This window comes from Scophthalmus maximus, chromosome 3 (genome assembly GCF_022379125.1).
Source record: "Scophthalmus maximus strain ysfricsl-2021 chromosome 3, ASM2237912v1, whole genome shotgun sequence".
NCBI lineage: Eukaryota > Metazoa > Chordata > Actinopteri > Pleuronectiformes > Scophthalmidae > Scophthalmus > Scophthalmus maximus.
Genome location: NC_061517.1, coordinates 13,605,331 through 13,625,070, shown reverse-complemented (window position 1 = coordinate 13,625,070; position 19,740 = coordinate 13,605,331). Strand labels below are relative to the sequence as shown.

General features: G+C 43.0%; 1 protein-coding gene across 1 annotated transcript; it reads left to right on the top strand.

Moving 5' to 3' along the window:
- The first annotated feature begins 120 nt into the window (after nt 1–120).
- On the top strand, nt 121–18,648 carry kcnc4 (potassium voltage-gated channel, Shaw-related subfamily, member 4). The gene is made up of 4 exons (XM_035645843.2): nt 121–1,515; nt 11,420–12,356; nt 13,205–13,381; nt 16,826–18,648. Exons 1-4 carry the CDS (start codon nt 901–903, stop codon nt 16,891–16,893), a joined length of 1,797 nt encoding a protein of 598 aa, XP_035501736.1. The 5' UTR covers nt 121–900; the 3' UTR covers nt 16,894–18,648.
- Nucleotides 18,649–19,740: the final 1,092 nt, after the last annotated feature.

The following is a 19,740-nucleotide window of genomic DNA, read 5'->3' as shown; positions in this document are numbered from 1 at the left end:
AGAATAAAACAAAATCGTTATTAAAAGGTTAATAAAATAGCAGATTTATTGCTCTCATCATCGTCACCTCTCTCTCTCTCACACACACACACACACACACACACAATCCTCCCGGTCTAATTAGAGGGAGTGGTTCGATAATGCAGCAGCCAGCGCCAGCAGCCGAAGGGTTAAACCGGCGAGGCTGTCGTTGGACGCGCCATCCAACCGGGCTGCGTCGCTAGGGAGAGACGAGCTGCTGGTGGAGGAGCAACAGATCTCCAGCTGCAAAACAACCCCACATCTGGCACGCGAGCGGAGCGATTTGGAGCAGCGCGAAGCGGCTGGCTATTTCAATGCGTGATTTCAAGGCGCGACTGCGTCCTTCTCGGGCTTCCTCGTCTTGCTGCGCGGAGAAGAGGAAAAGTTGCCAGGGATAGTTGAGGGCTCGGACGTTTCACAGTTCGGATGAGATCCATCTGGGATTTGGTGAGAGGTGACACGTTCCCCCGGGCGCAGTGGTCCTCGCTGTAGGCCCGCGCACTGCCGTGCGTAATCAGCCAATCTTCTGCCGCTCTTTTCTTTTCTTTTCTTTACCGGCAGCATCTTGCGTGTTAATGGTCGAGACGTGAGTGCAACACCTGGAGGCGTCAGCTCGAGTCTCCACATTTGAAAACGCAGCTCTGCGTTTTCGTCGCGGCACCAGGCCGAGTTTTGCAACAGGTGGTTTCCACGGAGCGTCTCACTCCGGCGCTCGTCTGGACGACTCGGCTGTTGCGCGTGGACGATGTGTCACACGGGCCATTCGGAGGACGCTCCGAGGCGAGGGCCCGCCGGCCGCTGATTCTCTGATCCTCGCACCGGGGGGCAACAGTTCGTGGCGGAGGTGAGGGACGCGGCCGAGGGGGTCTCTGCTTCCAAATGATCAGCTCGGTGTGCGTGTCGTCTTACCGCGGGCGCAAGTCGGGCAACAAACCGCCGTCCAAAACATGTCTGAAGGAGGAGATGGCCAGGGGCGAAGACTCGGACAAGATCGTCATCAACGTGGGCGGCACGCGGCACGAGACGTACAAGAGCACCCTGCGCACGCTGCCGGGGACCCGCCTGGCGTGGCTGGCGGACCCGGACCCGCGGGTCGCCTCCGACCCGGACGCTGCGCCCGCGAGTGCCGCCGAGTTCTTCTTCGACAGACACCCGGGCATCTTCGCCTACGTGCTCAACTACTACCGGACCGGCAAGCTGCACTGCCCGGCGGACGTGTGCGGCCCGCTGTTCGAGGAGGAGCTGGCGTTCTGGGGGATCGACGAGACGGACGTGGAGCCGTGCTGCTGGATGACCTACCGGCAGCACCGGGACGCCGAGGAGGCCCTGGAGATCTTCGAACCGCCGGACCCGGACGACACCGACGACGACAGGGAGATGCCGCGGCGCTTCGGCATCGAGGACGGCCCCGACCGGTCGAGGGGCTGCTGCGAAGTTTGGCAGCCGAAGATCTGGGCCCTGTTCGACGACCCGTACTCCTCCAGAGCGGCCAGGGTGAGTCGAGCAGGTGTTTCCTCCTCTGGGCACAGGCCCCCGGTCCACGGGGCTCCGCGTCAGGCTCCGCCTGGGGCCACAGGTGTCTACACCTGAACGATCCACATCTGGATTTCTCAACACCAGATGTTTTTGTCTGATTTCTAGCTAGTTACCGGGACAACAATCCAAAGTGAAACAAGAACAAAACATTTAAAACACATGAGTTAATGGCAACAACCTGTTGCCTGTCAGGTTTCTTTTTTTAAATTTAGTAGTAAATCTGGGAAGGTTTTGGTGATTTGGAGTTGACTTGTCTTGGCGTGGTTCTGTGTATGATCTCATCTCCTTTCTGGCCACAGGGTTAGGGTTAGGGTTTCATATCTTCACATCTGTTTCACTGACTGTGTTCCCAGGAACTGACACAGAGCCCATGTTCCCCACACATCTCCAACATCCTCAGAAGAGAAGCACACTGAACATTTGCTCACTCCAGTTAAAATGGAAAATCTTGGGGGGGGGGGGGGCTTTCTGTTTGTGAATGTAACACAAGCCTATAAAACACAAATGACTGATGAGTGTTTTGTCGATGTGGGAAAAGTGGGAAGAATGATCCTATAACCAAACCAATCATCCACTTTATCTCCTAGAAAGTTGGTCCCCTATGAACATACAATATATTAATATATGATTTCCTTTGTGTTAGAACAAAACTTATAGCAGAGATATCAGTACTAAGTCACACGTACACTAAATGTCCAAAAGTATGTTTCCTGTTTCAAGATGCCGTGACAAGAGAAAGTGAACACCATAGAGAAATTATTTTGGAGTGGAAGAACCTGACTGGCCTGCACGGAGCGCCGGACCTCAACCTCATGATCCAACACCTTTGGGTTGACTTTCAACGCAGACTTCTGCAGACTTCTATAGACAGGCTTTATTGTTCAACATCAGTGGCAGAACTAACCAACTTGTCTCTGGGTGACTGGGAACCAGAGCATCTTTGGCATATTTTGGCGTGTGATTTTGAAAAATTGCATCGTTTTTCTGTCCATCAAGTAATTGATTAATTTGACTGATCGTTTCACCATGTTTCTTATGCAGTCTTCTGAAACATGTCATAATGTTCATAAACTATAAGTCATCATATACAGTGTGACACTGATAAAACAATGTTAACTATGACCTTGAGCTCATAAATGGTCTGCAGTCTCCAGGATCTGGCTTATTACGCATCCCATTTATTTAGTTTCTAATAATTACAAAAGATGACACATCTGACATCTGTCTATTAGATCCACGTGTGAAAGCAGACCCTTTTTCTTCTTCTTACAATGCATCTCAAGAGCCTGCACTCTCTTCAGACAACTGTTCAATAAACTGAAGAGCAGTTTTTTTTTTGTTAAGTACATCATATCGTGGCAAAACAGAGAAAACGCTGTTTTCCTGACACAGTTCTGGTGAAGTGTTCCCACGCATCCTGTTCAAGGTTTCAAAGTCCTCAAAGCACAAGTGCTTGAAAGGCGGCAAGAGTGCTGTACATCCAAATCACACTCTCTGCTGATCAGAGTGAAGTGGTGTGAACACACATGGAGGCAAGAGAAAACCAAATCACTTGAAAACATGAGAAACTTAATTATACGTCACCCACTTTACAGTGTTGAGTGAAACACGCCCGCTTCTCCCTCATTTGTGAATCATATTTTATACAAATATCGACATCATATCACCGCCGACGTGTTTTCAAAGTATTATTTAAGTATTGAACACGACGACGAACAAGATACACTTGTGTTTGTTTGATAGAAGAAATGAATACTGCTGTATTGTAAATTAGAGGCCATCTGCTCCCATTGCCTCCACGGGGGAATATGCCCTGCTGTAAGCGTTTGAACGGATATGCTATTGCACAGCGGCTCTGAAACAAAAGCAGGGTACTTAGTGAAGTTATCGAGTACTGTGCTTCTATAGCAGGCGTTGTCAGGCAAAGTGCCAGGAGCTTCCATCAGGCAAAAAGTGAAACGCATTTAGTTCAGAAAAAAAAGCGTGTGTTGCTCACTGTAAACCCTGTTTGCCCGCTCACGAAGTTGAATGGTCTATTTTAGAGGCTCTCACTGTGTTGCACACGAATAATATTCTCACTGCATGCCAGTCACACTACAGTGAGTGTTTATTTTAGCTTCTCGTCCAGGTGGCATTTGCAGGCTGCCACAGTGGAACAGCTGACATCTCTGAGTCACAGCTGCCACTGGTGCGGCGCCTCCCAATTAATCACGTCTGTCTCTCACTGTACTGAATATTTAGCAAATGAATAGATTTAGATCTGGAAAGTTCTTCGAAAAAACAGCACTGTGGAAGTGAATGTGAGGGCAGGCGGGCGGGTCCATATTGACCCAGTCATTAATGTGATTTGTCCATCTCCTCCAGCCGGTTCATGTCCGTACGCATGTTTGTTCTGTGTGCACGCTGAAAGGATGCAGAGAGCATTTCGCAGGACTCACGTTACCATGATGGCCTTTATGTTTCAAAGAGCCTCTGAGCTCATTTCAGGTAATGTGATTCTTGAAAGCTGGAGGGGTGGAGGTTAATCTGTCCATCACTGGGGCCTCATCCTCTTCACAATCATCCCAAGGCTGGAGGTGCAGCACACGCAACCTCTTTACTACTGCTGGTGTTGCTCACAGATCCCAGAGCGGGGAGGATCCGCTCCCCCTCTGACTGCAACTGCTTTAACATTCAGTGCAGCCAGAAGGTTAAAGAACAGAACTGTCTCTGTCTTTCATCGCACTGGATCTGAAATGGAACACACGCAGGAGTTTAAAGTGCTGAGGTTAAATACACATCAGGTTAACACTATGAACTGTAGCCTTTTGTCAATAATGCCAGCTGCGTGGCTCTTTACAGTGCCAGCGGCTCCAGCGCTCTGGTCCAGGCTGATAAATGACAATGGCAATTAGACTTCAACATGAAGTTGCAGATAACTCTTTTCAGTCTTCCCTTATGCAATATTTCATTAACTGTCCCGTGTTGCCTGTAATTAATCACCGCTGTGGTAATAGGCTGCAGCTTGTTATCAGTGGTGAACAATTGAAGCAGCCTTTCCCACAGAATAGAGACGCGTATTTTCTCCCACGTAGAGGGAAAAAAACCAATTTGTCTTTGTTATGAGACCAAGGGATTGACTGATGTGCTTATCTGGAGTATACATTACCAATAACCAATATCTTTGGCAATATTAAAAAGTATTTTTCTATTGGGTTTTATCTAATGTTATATGCATACATTTTAATTCTTTGACATTTAACTACAAGCTTATTACTTGATTATTTTCTTCAGATGATTTGTGACTATAAGCTATTTGTTTATTGATCATTTTAGGAGATGACAGATATTTTTGTCTTATTTACTCATACCTTATGAGCCATGATTTTACTGATATGATATATTTATAAAATACCAATGGAAATACTAAGGGCATTTAATAAAATATAATATCATTATAATAATATTTCTAATAGAATAAGGACCATATGTTGACATCTAACCTTTGGTCATCAGATAATGATAATGATAGTGTTCACGTTTAAAATATTGATAGTGTCGCCACATATTCATCAAATTCTGTTTGTGCAAGTGAGATGATCAAAATTATTAATATTTTCTACCTAAACTTTGGTCATTGCCTTTCAGTGAGTTGGTTTGATTACTGCAGTTTATCAAAAATGTTGTCACACCTCACATTTAGTCTCAGTGACGCCCAGCTGATAAATAATCAAGTGAGCCGAAGCCCTCGTCCCCGTGGGGGAGTGGAACACAGGATTTGATTTTTCACACATCATCAAAGTCGCACAGCCTCATTAAGGATACTTTTATAACACTGACTTCTCCGTGAAAGACGGATGTAATCCTGTGTGATTCTGTTGGCTGTTTATTCTTCTCAGTTTGAAAATTTTTGCTCAAATTAGATTGGTTGTGTTGCTGCATCATGACGTCTGAAAAGAGTTGCAGACTTTGCTTTGCAGGCACAAAAAGGGGGGGGGGGGGGGGAAATCAATAAATACACATTAGTGAAAATATCATCTTTCTTCTGCACAAACCAAAGAGCAATTATCGGTGATGTTGCTAGTGGGTATTTGAGCTACAACTATGTGATTTTCCCTTGTTAAAAGCCCTTTAGAGTGTAGATGTTTCCTTGATAATGATGATGTGAAATTAATTGGAATAAAAACACTGAAGTAACACTGTATTTATGGAAGATTAGTTCAACAGATTAAGTGGGATTTTTATCTACCCCACACCTTGGTAGGATTGCAGAAAGGATATCTTTATTCAAAGGGAACAGAAGACAAAAGGCTCAGTGTTATCGTCTTTCAATATTAAATATATTAATATTGAGTGATTCACACACTGCACTTCCTTGGAGCCTTAACAATGCACATGCCGAGTGTAAAGCCATAAAGATGAGGAGATTCATTGCTTTATACTTAGACGTGTCAGTAACTTTAGAGCCTATACTAGTTGAAGAGATTTCAAAGTGTTTGTCCTGAAATGTGTGGTTCAACTCTCTGGCCCGTTCTTATTGTTTGTGGACTCAAATTTTCCGCTGAATTTCGAGGCACATTCAAGACATCAGCGGACACGTTTGTGATGCTGCTTTGAACCTCAGCTCGAGGTTCACTTTTTTTGTCCTGTTGTCTGTTCCTGCCGGTCATTCAGTCTGTAGTCAAAGGCTCTTGTTGTTTCCCTGCTGGTATATGTGATGTCACACACATGCACCAATGTACTCTATTTAGTTTGTACCTCACGCCTGATGATAACATTAAGGCTTTAAAAAAAAAAATCCTTTCAACAATATAAAAATATGAAATGCTTAAAAAAACCAACCTGCAGACATAATTTTGAACTGCAAAAGGAGATGATAGAATGTGACTTTTAGGTGTAGATGCACTCCACTGTCCCACTGGAAGGTTTCTCGTGGTCCGAAAATGATGCTGCAGTGTCTATCCTGGTCTTAAGGGTTTTCAATAATTCCTTTAGTGGATGATCCCTCCTCTCTTCGTCTTGCTCTACACTGAAAAGATGTGTTGCTTTGTGTTGGAAGGTCTTCACAACTCATCTCTTATGTCGCATGCGGTGGTGTTTTGATTTACCAGAGCTCTGGCACTGCTGAAATCCGTTGATTGATGATGAAGGGTGGGTTCATTTGAAAATTACCCCATGACGCTCAATAGCAGGGAGTCAAAATTGTCTCAGACCTTCGTAAATATTTTGCTAATATTTCTGGCTCTACTAATTTCTGATAGAAATACACACAGGCTGAGCAGTGGGCGTTATTTCTTCTCCGTCCCCAGGTGTACTCACTCTCAGGCAGGATCAATCAGTGCAACACAAAATGTAAGAAAATAAAATCAGCAGCAAAAAAATCTGCTCTCGTCGCCCTTGCAGCTGCTGACTGCTCAGAAGGCTTGTTGTTTCTCGCGTATAAGTGCGTCTGTGTTAGTAGCCGGGTGTGATGCTGAACAGCTGAAGGTGAGAGCTGTGACGGGACTCCCCAGCTGCTGCACACCGACGCACAGCCTGCTGCCCCTCCAGTGTCCCGCCATGCTCCCTCCGGCTCATGTTTTCCCAGCTGGGACAGGGCGGCCGTCCCCTCTGGGAACCTCTGCTCTGTCTGCTCACTGACACCAGACCATCTTGAATTGATGTCTTTTTCTGGCACCAGTAGAATTGCATATATCATCAAAGGTTTCCACCGTTGTAGGCACAGCGCTCAGATGAGCTGTATGGTCATTTGTGTGAATCACACATATTTAAGTGGTGAGAGCTGTTTGATCTTTTTATTTCGGGTGGCATGTTGAGATGCTTAGATCAGTATTTTCAATGGAACAAATGGATGAAAAGTGAAGTACATCGCCCGTTGTGATGAACTCGCACAGAGTTTTTAGCAGTTCTGCATTTCCCTCTTCCTTTAGCTCATTGTTTTTGGTTCAGTCCCACTGCTTTAATGGTGGCCGGCACCTGTTTCCGAGCGATAAAGCTTTGATGAACCCTCTGTACACGACCTGTTCACCACCAAACAGCAGACAGACACTGTTAGTGACCATCTGCAGTGCATTTAACGGGGAAAGAGACAGATATTTCCTTCAGGGGTTGGGACCAAGCATCAGGCATAGATTATAAAAAATAAGTGGCCAAAGTGTGGCTCTAAATGAATGCTAATGTCGATCTGTATCTGCTGAATATGTAAATAGAAAAATGTGTTTTTCATCTTAATTTATTCCTTCCTTCCTTATTCTTTGTGTTCAAAGGTCAAATCAAATACTGTGGATTTAAGTAAGTAGCAATTATAGAGTTTGAGGATATAGCTGTAGTTCTCCATCTACACAAATATGTACATCATATTTTTTGTTTGTAAAATCTTAAAAAGAACATCTCCAATTTGTGTCTTGATTTAAAAAGAAAAAATTTAATGAATAAAAAAAAGGCTGTAGCCGTCGAACATCCATCCGTTTAACATTGGACGAGAGGTGGGGTCGGTGTATCACAGGAGCAAACAAACTAATGTAGGTAAAATGGTCGAATAACCCTGACTTGTAGTAGAGCAACATAAAATAGAAACAATAAAATTATTATACCGTACAAATTCCATAAAAGTACAATCAATTTAGTGTAAGAAGTAAATCTATGATTTCATTGAGCCTGTAACGGGAAGTGAATACTACCAATACAAGAGCACAAAAACAGACACAAATCATGTTAAATAGTCTTCATATCAGCTTAGCTAGATTGGAAAGCTACGTTCACTTGCCCAGGAAATGAAAAAAATAAAGGGTTCTGCACATTCATTTGTTCTCCTAATGATTCTTGCTTGTATAACAGCAGCAGACCAACATGGAAACACTGCGGTGGCAAAGAGACATGATGGTAAACACTCCTGCGCTGTCTGCGTTTAGAGTTTCCACTACTGAGCTGTAAACATGATACTGTGGTCTCTCGGCCCGTCAGCCCTTCAATTAAGTAGCTTACACATTTAAATGCTGCGAGAGTTATTGAAGACAAGAACTTGCGGACATTGTCTCATGCAAATAATGAAAATACAAACAGAGAGACCAAAAAAAAAAAAGACTCTCAGCAAGCGAAGCGTCAGTCATGCAGCCTTACAGACACACACACACACACACACACACACACACACACGCAGGCGTGAGGTCAGGCGGTTGCATGTTATTGTTAGACTTTCGACTTGAGCCTTTTATGAGCAGAGCGAAATGTCTTTGTGTGTGCCAGGACCTCCAGCACCTCCCCTGCGGAGGTGCCCAAAGGCGGCAGATACCCAGCTCTGTTTAGTTCTGGCATAAACCGTTTGGCATTTACGTAAACTGAACGCTGTCGGGACCTGTTAGGCTCTTCGGAGGTATCTGAACAGAGGCGGGACTCACGGGTCTCATTTGATGGACAGTGGGTTTGTCTAACAAGAGTGTAACAGTGGGTTTGGCTACTGTGAGTTTGGTGTCTTGAACCCATGAGGGTTGGGCTTTTGGCATGATATGGAAATAAAAAAAAATCGAGTTCAATCAAAATACAAAATTATTAATGTAACTTTGAATTAATAAATTGTGAATAGGCCAATACAGAAATATAATTGATGAGGAATCAATTATGAGAAACCCATATCCATTTATAACTCGTGAGGACTTATTCTCAAAAGTAAAAGGAGAAAGGAAATTTAGTTTTTTGAAACAACAAGGATTTTTGAAGCAGTTTGCTCACAGAGATACGCATTCACATTCACAGAAACACAGACTTTGTCAGTCAGGTTAACGAAACATAACCAGGGTGATTTCTCTGGTCCTTTTCGAAACAAACATACCTTGTAACCTCCTTTAAAAACTTTTAAATACATAATCAAGTCAATATGATGTTTCATTGACAGTCACATGGAAGACACGTCGCTGTCATCTGAAGAACTGATCCACATTGAATCTATTGGGCAGCAAATAATCTAAATCATTTAAATGTCATTTTTTAAATAGACTGTTGTTTGGCATCATGGTTCACATTTTATAATCTCCAACTTGCACTTTTGTCTTGAAAGCCATGAATCTTGTTAACTTGTTCATTGATCAGATATATCCTGACAATTAAATGAATGTTCAATTTTCTGCTTTATTTAGGCAGAAAGTTGTCATACAGCAGTTTGTGTTAAGACACGCTGGAATTGCAAGAAGCATTGGTGTTGCAGGAGTAAGTAAATGAATCCACCATATGTGTTCAGTTCTTCAGTTCTGTATTATGCTGCTCGTCTTGTTGTGACACAGTCCTGTCGTATCCTCACACACTGTGCACAGTTAGCCCTGGTAACGTTCAGGGAAATCGTCTCCATGCAACAGGTGGAACTCTGAGCTCCTCCTGGGCCCGAGCCGAGGCTTCGCGGCCTTCCCCCTTGTCCTGCGGCCCAGTCTTCGTCTTCTCAGGGGATCGGTGTCGTGATCCCCTGAGATCTCTGCAGGGACGAAGCTGAAGAAGGTTGTCACAATAGCAAGCTGCACATTATCTGTGTGCAAAATAGAGATATGAACACACAGTATCTACCTGTGTGCACATTCATCTCAGTTTTTGCTGTTTCAATCGTAGGCTTTAAGCAGCCAATTCTTCCAACTCATTTAACTCCACCAACAGTCCAGCTCTTTCTTATTTTGTTCTTGTTCCACTGTGAATCGTTGTCCTCGTCGGACATCACATGCTTTATTCGTGTTTTCTTCTTTCAGTCACAGACCCAAACACTATAAAGCTGAGTGATATGTGAGAGGCAATGAAAAAGTGCATGCAGGCGCATGTTTATCCAGCTGGAAGATTAGAAAGGTTGGAGAGGCATTACAATTTGTCCGGCTTTAGTAAACAATAAAGACAGATCAGGTATGAGTAAGCACACAATGTTCACACAAACAGCCATTGCGCTGGATCAGGTGTGCGCCGTTCACTCTACCTCCCATCAGTTGTAAGAAAATTCAAGACATTATTCGTATCATATCATATGTGTATTTGAGATGAACCCCACTCTGAAACATGTCTGATAAACTTGCCAACAGGGATGGTGAATATATTGTCAGTCCTTCATGACTCTGCTCATTGTCCAGTGTCTGACCTCTTTCTTATCCTCTGCTTTTCTGTGCCTGCAGGCTCCTCTTTTCATTTCCCCCCTGTGTCCTTGTGCTCAGACTCTGGCTGCAGAGCCTTTATGACATATTTTATTGTCAGATTATCAATGGCAAGAGCATTTCGGACATAGGGGCTGTTCAGTGCGCTTCACATGAATAAAATACAATATACAATATACATTGTATATATGATCGAATTAAAAGACAATATAACATAGCCCACATAAAACACATTAGTATTTTATTTAAAAATTAAGTAATATCAAAAGAAAACACAAAGTTAATAGAATAAAAACAATGTGAGCGCCCCCTGCTGTCTTCGACTGGCAGGGCTCATGTTGATTGAATCACATTTTCTCTCACTATAATTCAGTCTCTGTGTTTATAGGAGTAATTGGTTTTAAACTTTCTGTAATTGGTTTTAAACCGTCTGTTTAAACCCCGTCCCTAATCCTCAAACTGAAGTCGTCAGGCACAATCACAACAGTGAGTTCTTTCTTAACAGGTAAAATTATAAAGTAAGGTAAAAGTAAAAGAAAATTTAGATTGTGTTGGATAGTTATACAGTGGCCTGTATAATTTAGTGTGGATTCGAAAGCTGGTTCTCAGGAGGCACACGTCCTTCTGACAATGTTTTAATGGGAGCTCTTGCACCACAAGACTTGAAAGTATGATAAACAGCATTGGTTTCTTATTAATTGTGAGAAGACATAACCTTGTGTTGATTATCAACTGTGTGACTAACTGTGTAATCTCGTCTCGTCCAGGGAGTTGCCTTGGCCTCTCTCTTCTTCATCCTGGTGTCCATCACCACTTTCTGCCTGGAGACCCACGAAGCCTTCAATGACCTGCAGAACCGGACGGAGCAGGTTGTCGTGGGCAACGTCACACATTCAGTGGAGAGGAGAGAGATGGTGACCAAGCCCATCCTCACACTGGTAGAGGGCGTGTGTGTGACCTGGTTCACATTTGAATTCCTGGTGCGTATCGTCTGCTGCCCAAACAAGGTGGTCTTCATCAGGAGCTCACTCAACATTATTGACCTTGTGGCCATCCTGCCCTTCTACCTGGAGATCGGCCTGAGTGGGCTGTCATCCAAAGCTGCCAGTGACGTGCTGGGCTTCCTCCGAGTGGTGCGGTTTGTTCGGATCCTCCGGATCTTCAAACTGACGCGGCACTTTGTCGGCCTGCGCGTGCTGGGCCACACGCTGAAGGCCAGTGTCAATGAATTCCTCCTGCTCATAATCTTTTTGGCACTGGGCGTTCTCATCTTCGCCACCATGATTTACTACGCCGAGCGTATCGGAGCCAGGCCCGACGACCCCACCGGCTCCAACCACACACACTTCAAGAACATCCCCATCAGCTTCTGGTGGGCAGTGGTTACCATGACAACACTGGGCTACGGAGACATGTACCCAAAGACGTGGCTGGGCATGATGGTGGGGGCGCTGTGCGCACTGGCTGGGGTGCTGACCATCGCCATGCCAGTCCCCGTTATCGTCAATAACTTTGGGATGTACTACTCGCTGGCTATGGCCAAACAGAAACTGCCAAAGAAGAAGAAGAAGCACAACCCGAACCCGGACGCTCCGACTGACTCGGCCTCGCTGGGGAAGTCGGACACAAACTCACACAGAGACAGCACGCAGAGTGACACATGTCCGCTGGCTGCTGAAGAGAGTGTCTGCAGGAACCGATCAGGTCAGCATGCACTCCAATCACAAAGAAACACTTCTCTCAAATTACAACAACAGCAAAATATTTTCTCACTTATCTTTTGCTGTGTGTAGCCATGCAGACGCCTTTGGTCTTTGCTGTGGATTTAACTCTCAGGTTTGCTGCTGCTGATCCAATACAGAGTATTCAATACCGCACTGAAAAATGATCCTTTAATTACCCTTTACTTTAAGAAAAGAGCATATGTATCCAAATAATTAATAGACTTTACTTTCCACCACATAAATATCTCTTGTTTAAAATTTTGATTAGCAATCTGTCTTTTCTGTGGATTGAACAGAGTAATGGGGACATAGTTACTGGAAAGAGATTCTCAATTCCTTGAACACATTTTTTCAAATAAATTTGGATTCACCTTATTTGTTCTTAGGAAGCAATCTTAGTTGGACTCTCAAAACCTGGTCCAATAACCCAAAACTATTTGTATAACTTTTGTTGGTAATTTGGGGAAACTCACCCATCAAGTTAATGTTATTAATTAGTGTATTTATTCATTGATTTAAATTTTGTTTAACATGTTTATTTAATCGGATCGTTCATCTTTTAGAACCCACCTTATTAATACTGGAGTTGTCTCTAGTCTTACAGTTCAGTTCAGTTTTTTTCCTGAGAGATGAACCGCACTTTGTCACAAGGACAGTAACACACCGGGATCAAATTACTCCTCATAAGATCTCAGTCAAATTGAATTTTATCGCAGGAAAATTAATGATTTTATGCAATATACCTTGGCCTTTGTCTGAGCCCTCCAGGGGGAGGCTCAGTAAAAGCTTTGGCATTTACGTTGCCGTGTGTTTTTGTCCTCCTGTCAGATTCCAAACAGAATGGGGATGCAAATGTGGCCCTTTCAGAGGAGGAAGGCTGCAGCCTGACCCAGCCGCTGTCTCCCAGTGAAAAGTGGTCCCTGCGGTGCACCCGAGGCCGAGACAAGACTAAGAAAGAGGCCACCTGCTTCCTCCTAACCCCAGGAGACCCCGGTGTCCATACTGGTAGGTTACATACATGTCAGCATGCACCTGCATATTCATAGTTTGCACAAGATTGAGAGTATTAATCTTGTCATCTAACTCTGAGCAAGAAAGCAAAGAAGTTCACACCTTTAACTGAGCCACCTGTCATTAGTACATGTCTCTGTGTTCCGGAGGTTTAACTTGCCTTAGCAGCACTCACCGGAAAAAACACACCACAGCCTCGGAGTTGTGACTGGTGTTATCATAAGATGTTAACGTTCTGTTTTACTTTTACAGATGCGATAGGATAGGATAGGATACGATATGTTACAATACGATACAATACGATACGATACCATATGATACGATACGATATAAAATGATGTGCTAAAATTTGAGTTCCAAGCAAGTGATTTGAACTGTATGTAACATCAGCGTGATATTACAATGACAATGGCAAAATGTGGATGTTTAGCTAGTATTATATTTATCATGTTAATTAGTTTTGTAGCTATTATAAATTATACTATACATTTTGACCTGATGATAGTACTGGATGAAAAGTCTTGCGATGGTGATCCTAATAGTTGAGATATTTTGTTCTTCAATGGGCAGACATTGCCATTCTTAGCTGGGAAGAAAGATGTAACGTCTATAGACTCACAACAAGAAGCTTTGTGTTTGCTGCTGAAAAGGAGGGAAAAAAAACTCCACCGTATGTGCCCACCTCCTTTGACTTCAATCATCTTGCAACCTCCAACTGACTAAAGGCAGATTTTAGTCATTATTCCGTAGACAGTTGAAAAGGAAATCAATGGAACAGCTTTGCAGTACTGATTGCATCATCCATCTGTCTGTGTCACAGAATGCTTCTAGTTTAGGGGAGTAACACAAGGTATCACATAACCTGTTGTGTCTAACATTTAGACTTTTAAATTGTTATACAGTTAAATTTGTCAGAAAAGGCTCTGATCTTAAGATAGTGCTCAATAAACCCAGGCAGCAATGTGGATTTTCTTGACATCATCCCCTACACATCAATGTGAATTTTTAGTTAAATCAACAGCAAGAAATACACAGAAGGAAGAAGTCTGGATGGTTAAGGGGGAGCTGCAGCAGCAAACGGGATGATTGACACTTGTATGAATATGACTGAATGAATGCTGCTAGTTATACAGCTGCGAGTGAGCCAATCATTATAAAGCATACTGCAAACGGGCAGAGATAATCAGCCAATACAAGCGTGACTGCAGTTGCGCTGCCTGAGCTAATGCAATGCCTTATTTCAGGGTTCAAGTACAAGCATTTGTAATATGCTATTATATTCTGTAACTGTAACTATTTTAAACGGCTGTCTCGCAGCAAAAAAAGGGGAGCTAAAATAGAAGAAATAAAGTGAAATGATCTGTCCGTGCAAGCAAGATAATTTCACTTGACAAGAAATCTTGGAATAAGTCATGACATTCATTCAAAGATAGAAACAAGTAAACAACTTTTAAAACAAAATAATTCAATCTTGGCAAACAGAGAATAATTAGTGGTGCTGAAACAGGTAACGTGGGCACAAAAAGAAGAACTTGACGTTCTTTTAATTCTCTCAATTGGCATCCACTGTAGCCTATCTCTCCCTTGGATCTCAGATCGGAGCTTCCCAAAGTCCCCAAAAGCCTCTTATGAGAAGAGGCTCTATATTTGGCAGCCACGGATTCATTCCTGACATCCTGAGCACACATCCCACCCAGTCAACATCCTGGCTCTCGTCTGCAAACAGCCAAATGACACTGAAGGTGTTTCCCTGCAAAACTGCACTTTACAAAGGTGCAATTGTCTACCGACGCTCATTAGCAAATCACATCGCATATACCCTGACCTTTTTTTTCAACAGCCCATTACAAGGAAATTGTATTTGAATGTTTTTCCTGAGAGCCTTGTCAATCCCTGCATGTGTTGTGTTGTAGACGGCTGAAGGACAACGGAATGTTGTCATGTATGTAAAATAAAAATCACACAACCCTAGTTATAGCCGTCAGAAGGACAGAGGGGATGTTCGGGGATGTCTAGTTATGCTCAGCGGAGGAAATCGATATAAACTGTACAACCTCACAGTCACAGTGGGAAGCACAAACCGTCCAAGGCCTGTGTTTACGCCAAGTTCCCTAATAATAAACTAAATGATCTGGTCAGCTCATGAGATCACCAGACGAGCTGATCGCAAAGACAAAAGCAATGGAAAGCTGAGCAAAGCCAGAACGCCTCAAAACTAATCTTTGGAAGGGAGAGGAGGGGGTAATTCAATCTTGAGCCCTGTTTCTGGTGAATATGTGGATAATGACATCCCAGTCTATTACAGGAGAATATCACACATACACAACACATTTTAGTGCACATTACTTGCAAAAAGGATTCAAATGGACTTGCAATATTTTCTAACAGTTTTAATTATCCATTGTTGAAGTATTGTCCAAAATGCAAAAGGCTGCCTTTGTATTTGCAGCCATTTTGAGTGACATGGAGATAAATTAAGGCGCTCTTCAGAGCTGTGCCCACAGGGGGCGGTGTTAGGTTAATTGCTGGGTTACGTGATATAAGGTATGGATAAAATTTCACCAGAGCAGTTTGTCAGGAAACAGAGAAAAGGACAGCAGGTCTGAAGATGCTCAGACGGTGACAGGAAATGGACACCGTTGGATTTGATTGGATTACGGTTGTCACGGGGATTCTTTGGTACGATAATTTATTCGTACAAAACCAAACACTGTCCTGGTTGAGGGTACATTGTCCCTGCGATGTGACAACCGCCAGCTTGATTCCTTATGATGAGTGCACCACAGTGCAGCAAACCGTTCAAGTGCTGCTAAAAGAGGAGGCAGCAGTCGGACATACAGACGGGCAGCGAAAGGGCTGCTCCCCGCTCCCAAGTGACTCCTCTGGATGATGCCACTAAGGTTTCCATTAACCAGATGGGTGGTCAAAGTGAAGTCTCCTGCTGGCCTCTGGAGTTTACATCTGTAGGATTTCTCTGACTGTGGCAGAGAGCTGAAATACCAGATGATTAATCTACTAGTTGAAGAAGAATTCTATTAGAATTGAAGAATTCTGCCATTTATCAGGTGAAAACAGCAGAGTTACGCTTCTTAAATTCTAGGATTTTCAGACTGTTTTAATGGATTCTATGTATCATATCTTTGGGTTTTGAACTGTTGGTCAATTCACAACATACATAATCTCAAGGCACTTTTCATAGTAAGGTCAATATTACAATATTACAGAGAAAACCCGACCATCAAATCCCACGGACAAAACAAGCAATTTGAAGTCATCATCTTGGGCTCTGGGTACATTAGCTGACTGGTTTGTAGCTTTTGTTCTGCAGAGATGTTTCATTACATGAGACCTCTTTTTTCTAGGACTTTCTTGCTCATACAGTACCATACTGTAAGTCACTGTTTTCAGGGTATTGCTGTCTTTTGTCTTTCCTAACAGACAGCTGTAAAGACTTCCTCGCTGCCACTGGAAACTACGCACAGCCCGAGGTCACCACTCTGACCTGATGCCGATTGGCCACGAAAAAGGAGGAAGAGCGTGAAGTCCGTTCTGTGCAGAGATTCTCCCCGATTTCGTTTCCGTCCTGAATAAATTGCAGACCAGATTATTTCTATTTGGGACAAGATCTTCTGTTTTTGTTTATCATTTATTCACCTGTGGCAAAAAAATCAGCTGTAAAGCTGTAGTTACTCTCATTTCCATGTTACAGAGCATTTTGCACATACTGCATGATCTATTATTGAGAAATGTGCTGTAGCGTTAATACACTTATCAATACATGTCATTGCTTTTCACTCATCAAACGGGGTTCAGCAACATTTCAATCCGGATCTAATGACAGACCAGGATTTGGTCACTGTCAATCAAATCGGATCAAACTCCACCCACAGTGTCATGATGAAGCTTATTAGCAGCGTTTTTGGGGGCTTAAACTCATGTTTTTCACACAAATTTACTCATGAATGTTTAATGTTATAGAGGAAGGCTTAAGATTTTTCTGTTTTAACTACCTGAAAATTTTTTTGCTCATTGTATAATGCTTTTGTTTGTGTGTTTGTCCTTTCATGTTTGTAGTAATATGTACAGAAAGAGCCACTTTGTGTTCTTTTTGGATCTCAAAAAAACGTTATTGTCATTTGGATGATCGTCTTATACCCATGAATGTTGTAAACTGTCCAATAAGAACACCCAAACAACTATGTAATATGAGTTTGTACAGGAAAACTGTTACTGTGAACTAGGAATAGGTGAAAACTTGAAATCATTGTTCGGTCCTCAACCAAAACAGACCCAGAGTTCTTTGTTGATCATCCGGTCTCTGCCTTCTGTCGTGCCACCACTTTTTAACACTGACCACAGGGACAACATGCAGATATCTTGTCGAGAAAACACAGCGTGGTATGAATGCTGCTCAGGCAACACATTGTTTGTAAATCCGTGTACAATAAGAGAATTTAAGAAAAAAAAAGATTATTGGAGCAGTATTTGGAGACTGTTTATTACATTAGCCGTATACAGTTGATGCATCATCACAGGTTGAGTCAGGACCAAATGTAGACTCCATACGATCATAATGGTCAATTTTCAGTACCGTTGTTAGTAAAAATACACGCAGTGCAATGCCATCAGTTCCACTTGTGCCTCATGTTGAGTATTGCGATTAATCGTGTGCAGTAACTTAGTTAGACTTGTTCTTTAACACTTCTGGTTGTGTCACATTTGTAGAAACCCTCTGTAGTAGTTTCCATAGAGAGAGATGACGAAAGGGAGGTTTCTCTCACTCATGACTTATAATATGTTCCTCGTGGTCTACCATAGTGGCCTTATGTTTAATGAACAAAGGAAAGCGTCATTTCATCTTCATTAGACTCTGTTTCTCTGCTGACCCAGGGGTCTGTAATTATGTATAAGCACAGTTTTACGTATATGTAGCACAGTAAAATATTCTGAATCATTCCTTTAACTCTTCTCTCCTCTCTGTATGACAGGTTTATGCACCATGAAATAGCTGTTAACCAATAATGAAAGATTATTATTTTGATAGAAGACATTTTTAGCCTCACATATAATGTTGTGTATATACTCAAATGTGATAGAGAAGCACACAGCACGTCAGTTTCATATCTCCACATTATGGATTGTATAGGAGGTGAGCGTACTGTATGTGTGCGCGTGTGTGCCTGTGCGTGTGTGTGCTGTATCATGTAGGCATGTGTTTCTATGCAGAAATACAAATAAAATCCATTCCCCCTGGTGTTGAAGATCAACTCTTATTATTTATGTTCATTCTGTTTTTATATTCATTCAAAGCTTGCTCTATATGGAATCTGCATTTTTTTCCATTAACTGCACAATTTGTGGCAGCTGTTCATCGTGGTGACACAAGTGTCATCTGATTGGTCTTGTGCTTGCTTTAAGTGGTGTACAGTCTCCACTGTGCCCCCGCTCTCTTGACTCTCCATGATTATGTGGCGAAGGTGTAAATGGCATACAGAACACATCTCCATGGAGATTTGGGGTGACAGGTGACACTATTTATTGCTCGGCTGCCTCCATCTCCCCCTCCCTCTGTCTTGCACGCAAAGAATCACCACACACACACACACACACACACACACACACACACACACACACACACACACACACACACACACACACACACACACACACACACACACACACACACACACACACACACACACACACGATCACTTGTAGCCATGAGGAACGTTTTAATATCCAGGGATGTATTCTGCACTATGGCAATGAGGGGTGGGGGTATGGGGGAAGCAAGATGTCATGGGTGAGTGGTCTTTTCCCAAAGCTAAACGTGGACTAACAGACTGTTGGTATCAGAAAGAAGGACAGCGACGAGATGACTGGAAGATGCTTTTATTCCGTCTCTTAAAACTGTCTCTTAAACACATTATTTGGCTGCAACTGATACTTTAAGTGGAGGTAAGACTATACTGTAAAGGTACAGAGGTTCTTTTTTTTTTTAAACTTACCTCTAGGTTAGGTATGTAGGTATCTAGGTATGTAGGTTCACAAATGTGATCAATAACAGTATCACTCTTTTGTACTCTGTTGCTGCTTTGCATGAATCATGCACTGTGTTGTGCCGACTCATTTTATTCCTTTTGTTGCCATTTCGGTGTCTCATTTTTCTTTAGTTAGTTGCCAAAGCACTGCAGCTAATATGGGTGGGCTGACTATCACTGGAGCATTTATAGAAATGCTGATTAATGAGCATCGTCCTTATAAATAAAGACATGAAATTAAAAGCCAATCATCAGTGCGGTGGGCACCAGACACACAATTATAATCACTTCCATCACACTGCAGAGGAAGGG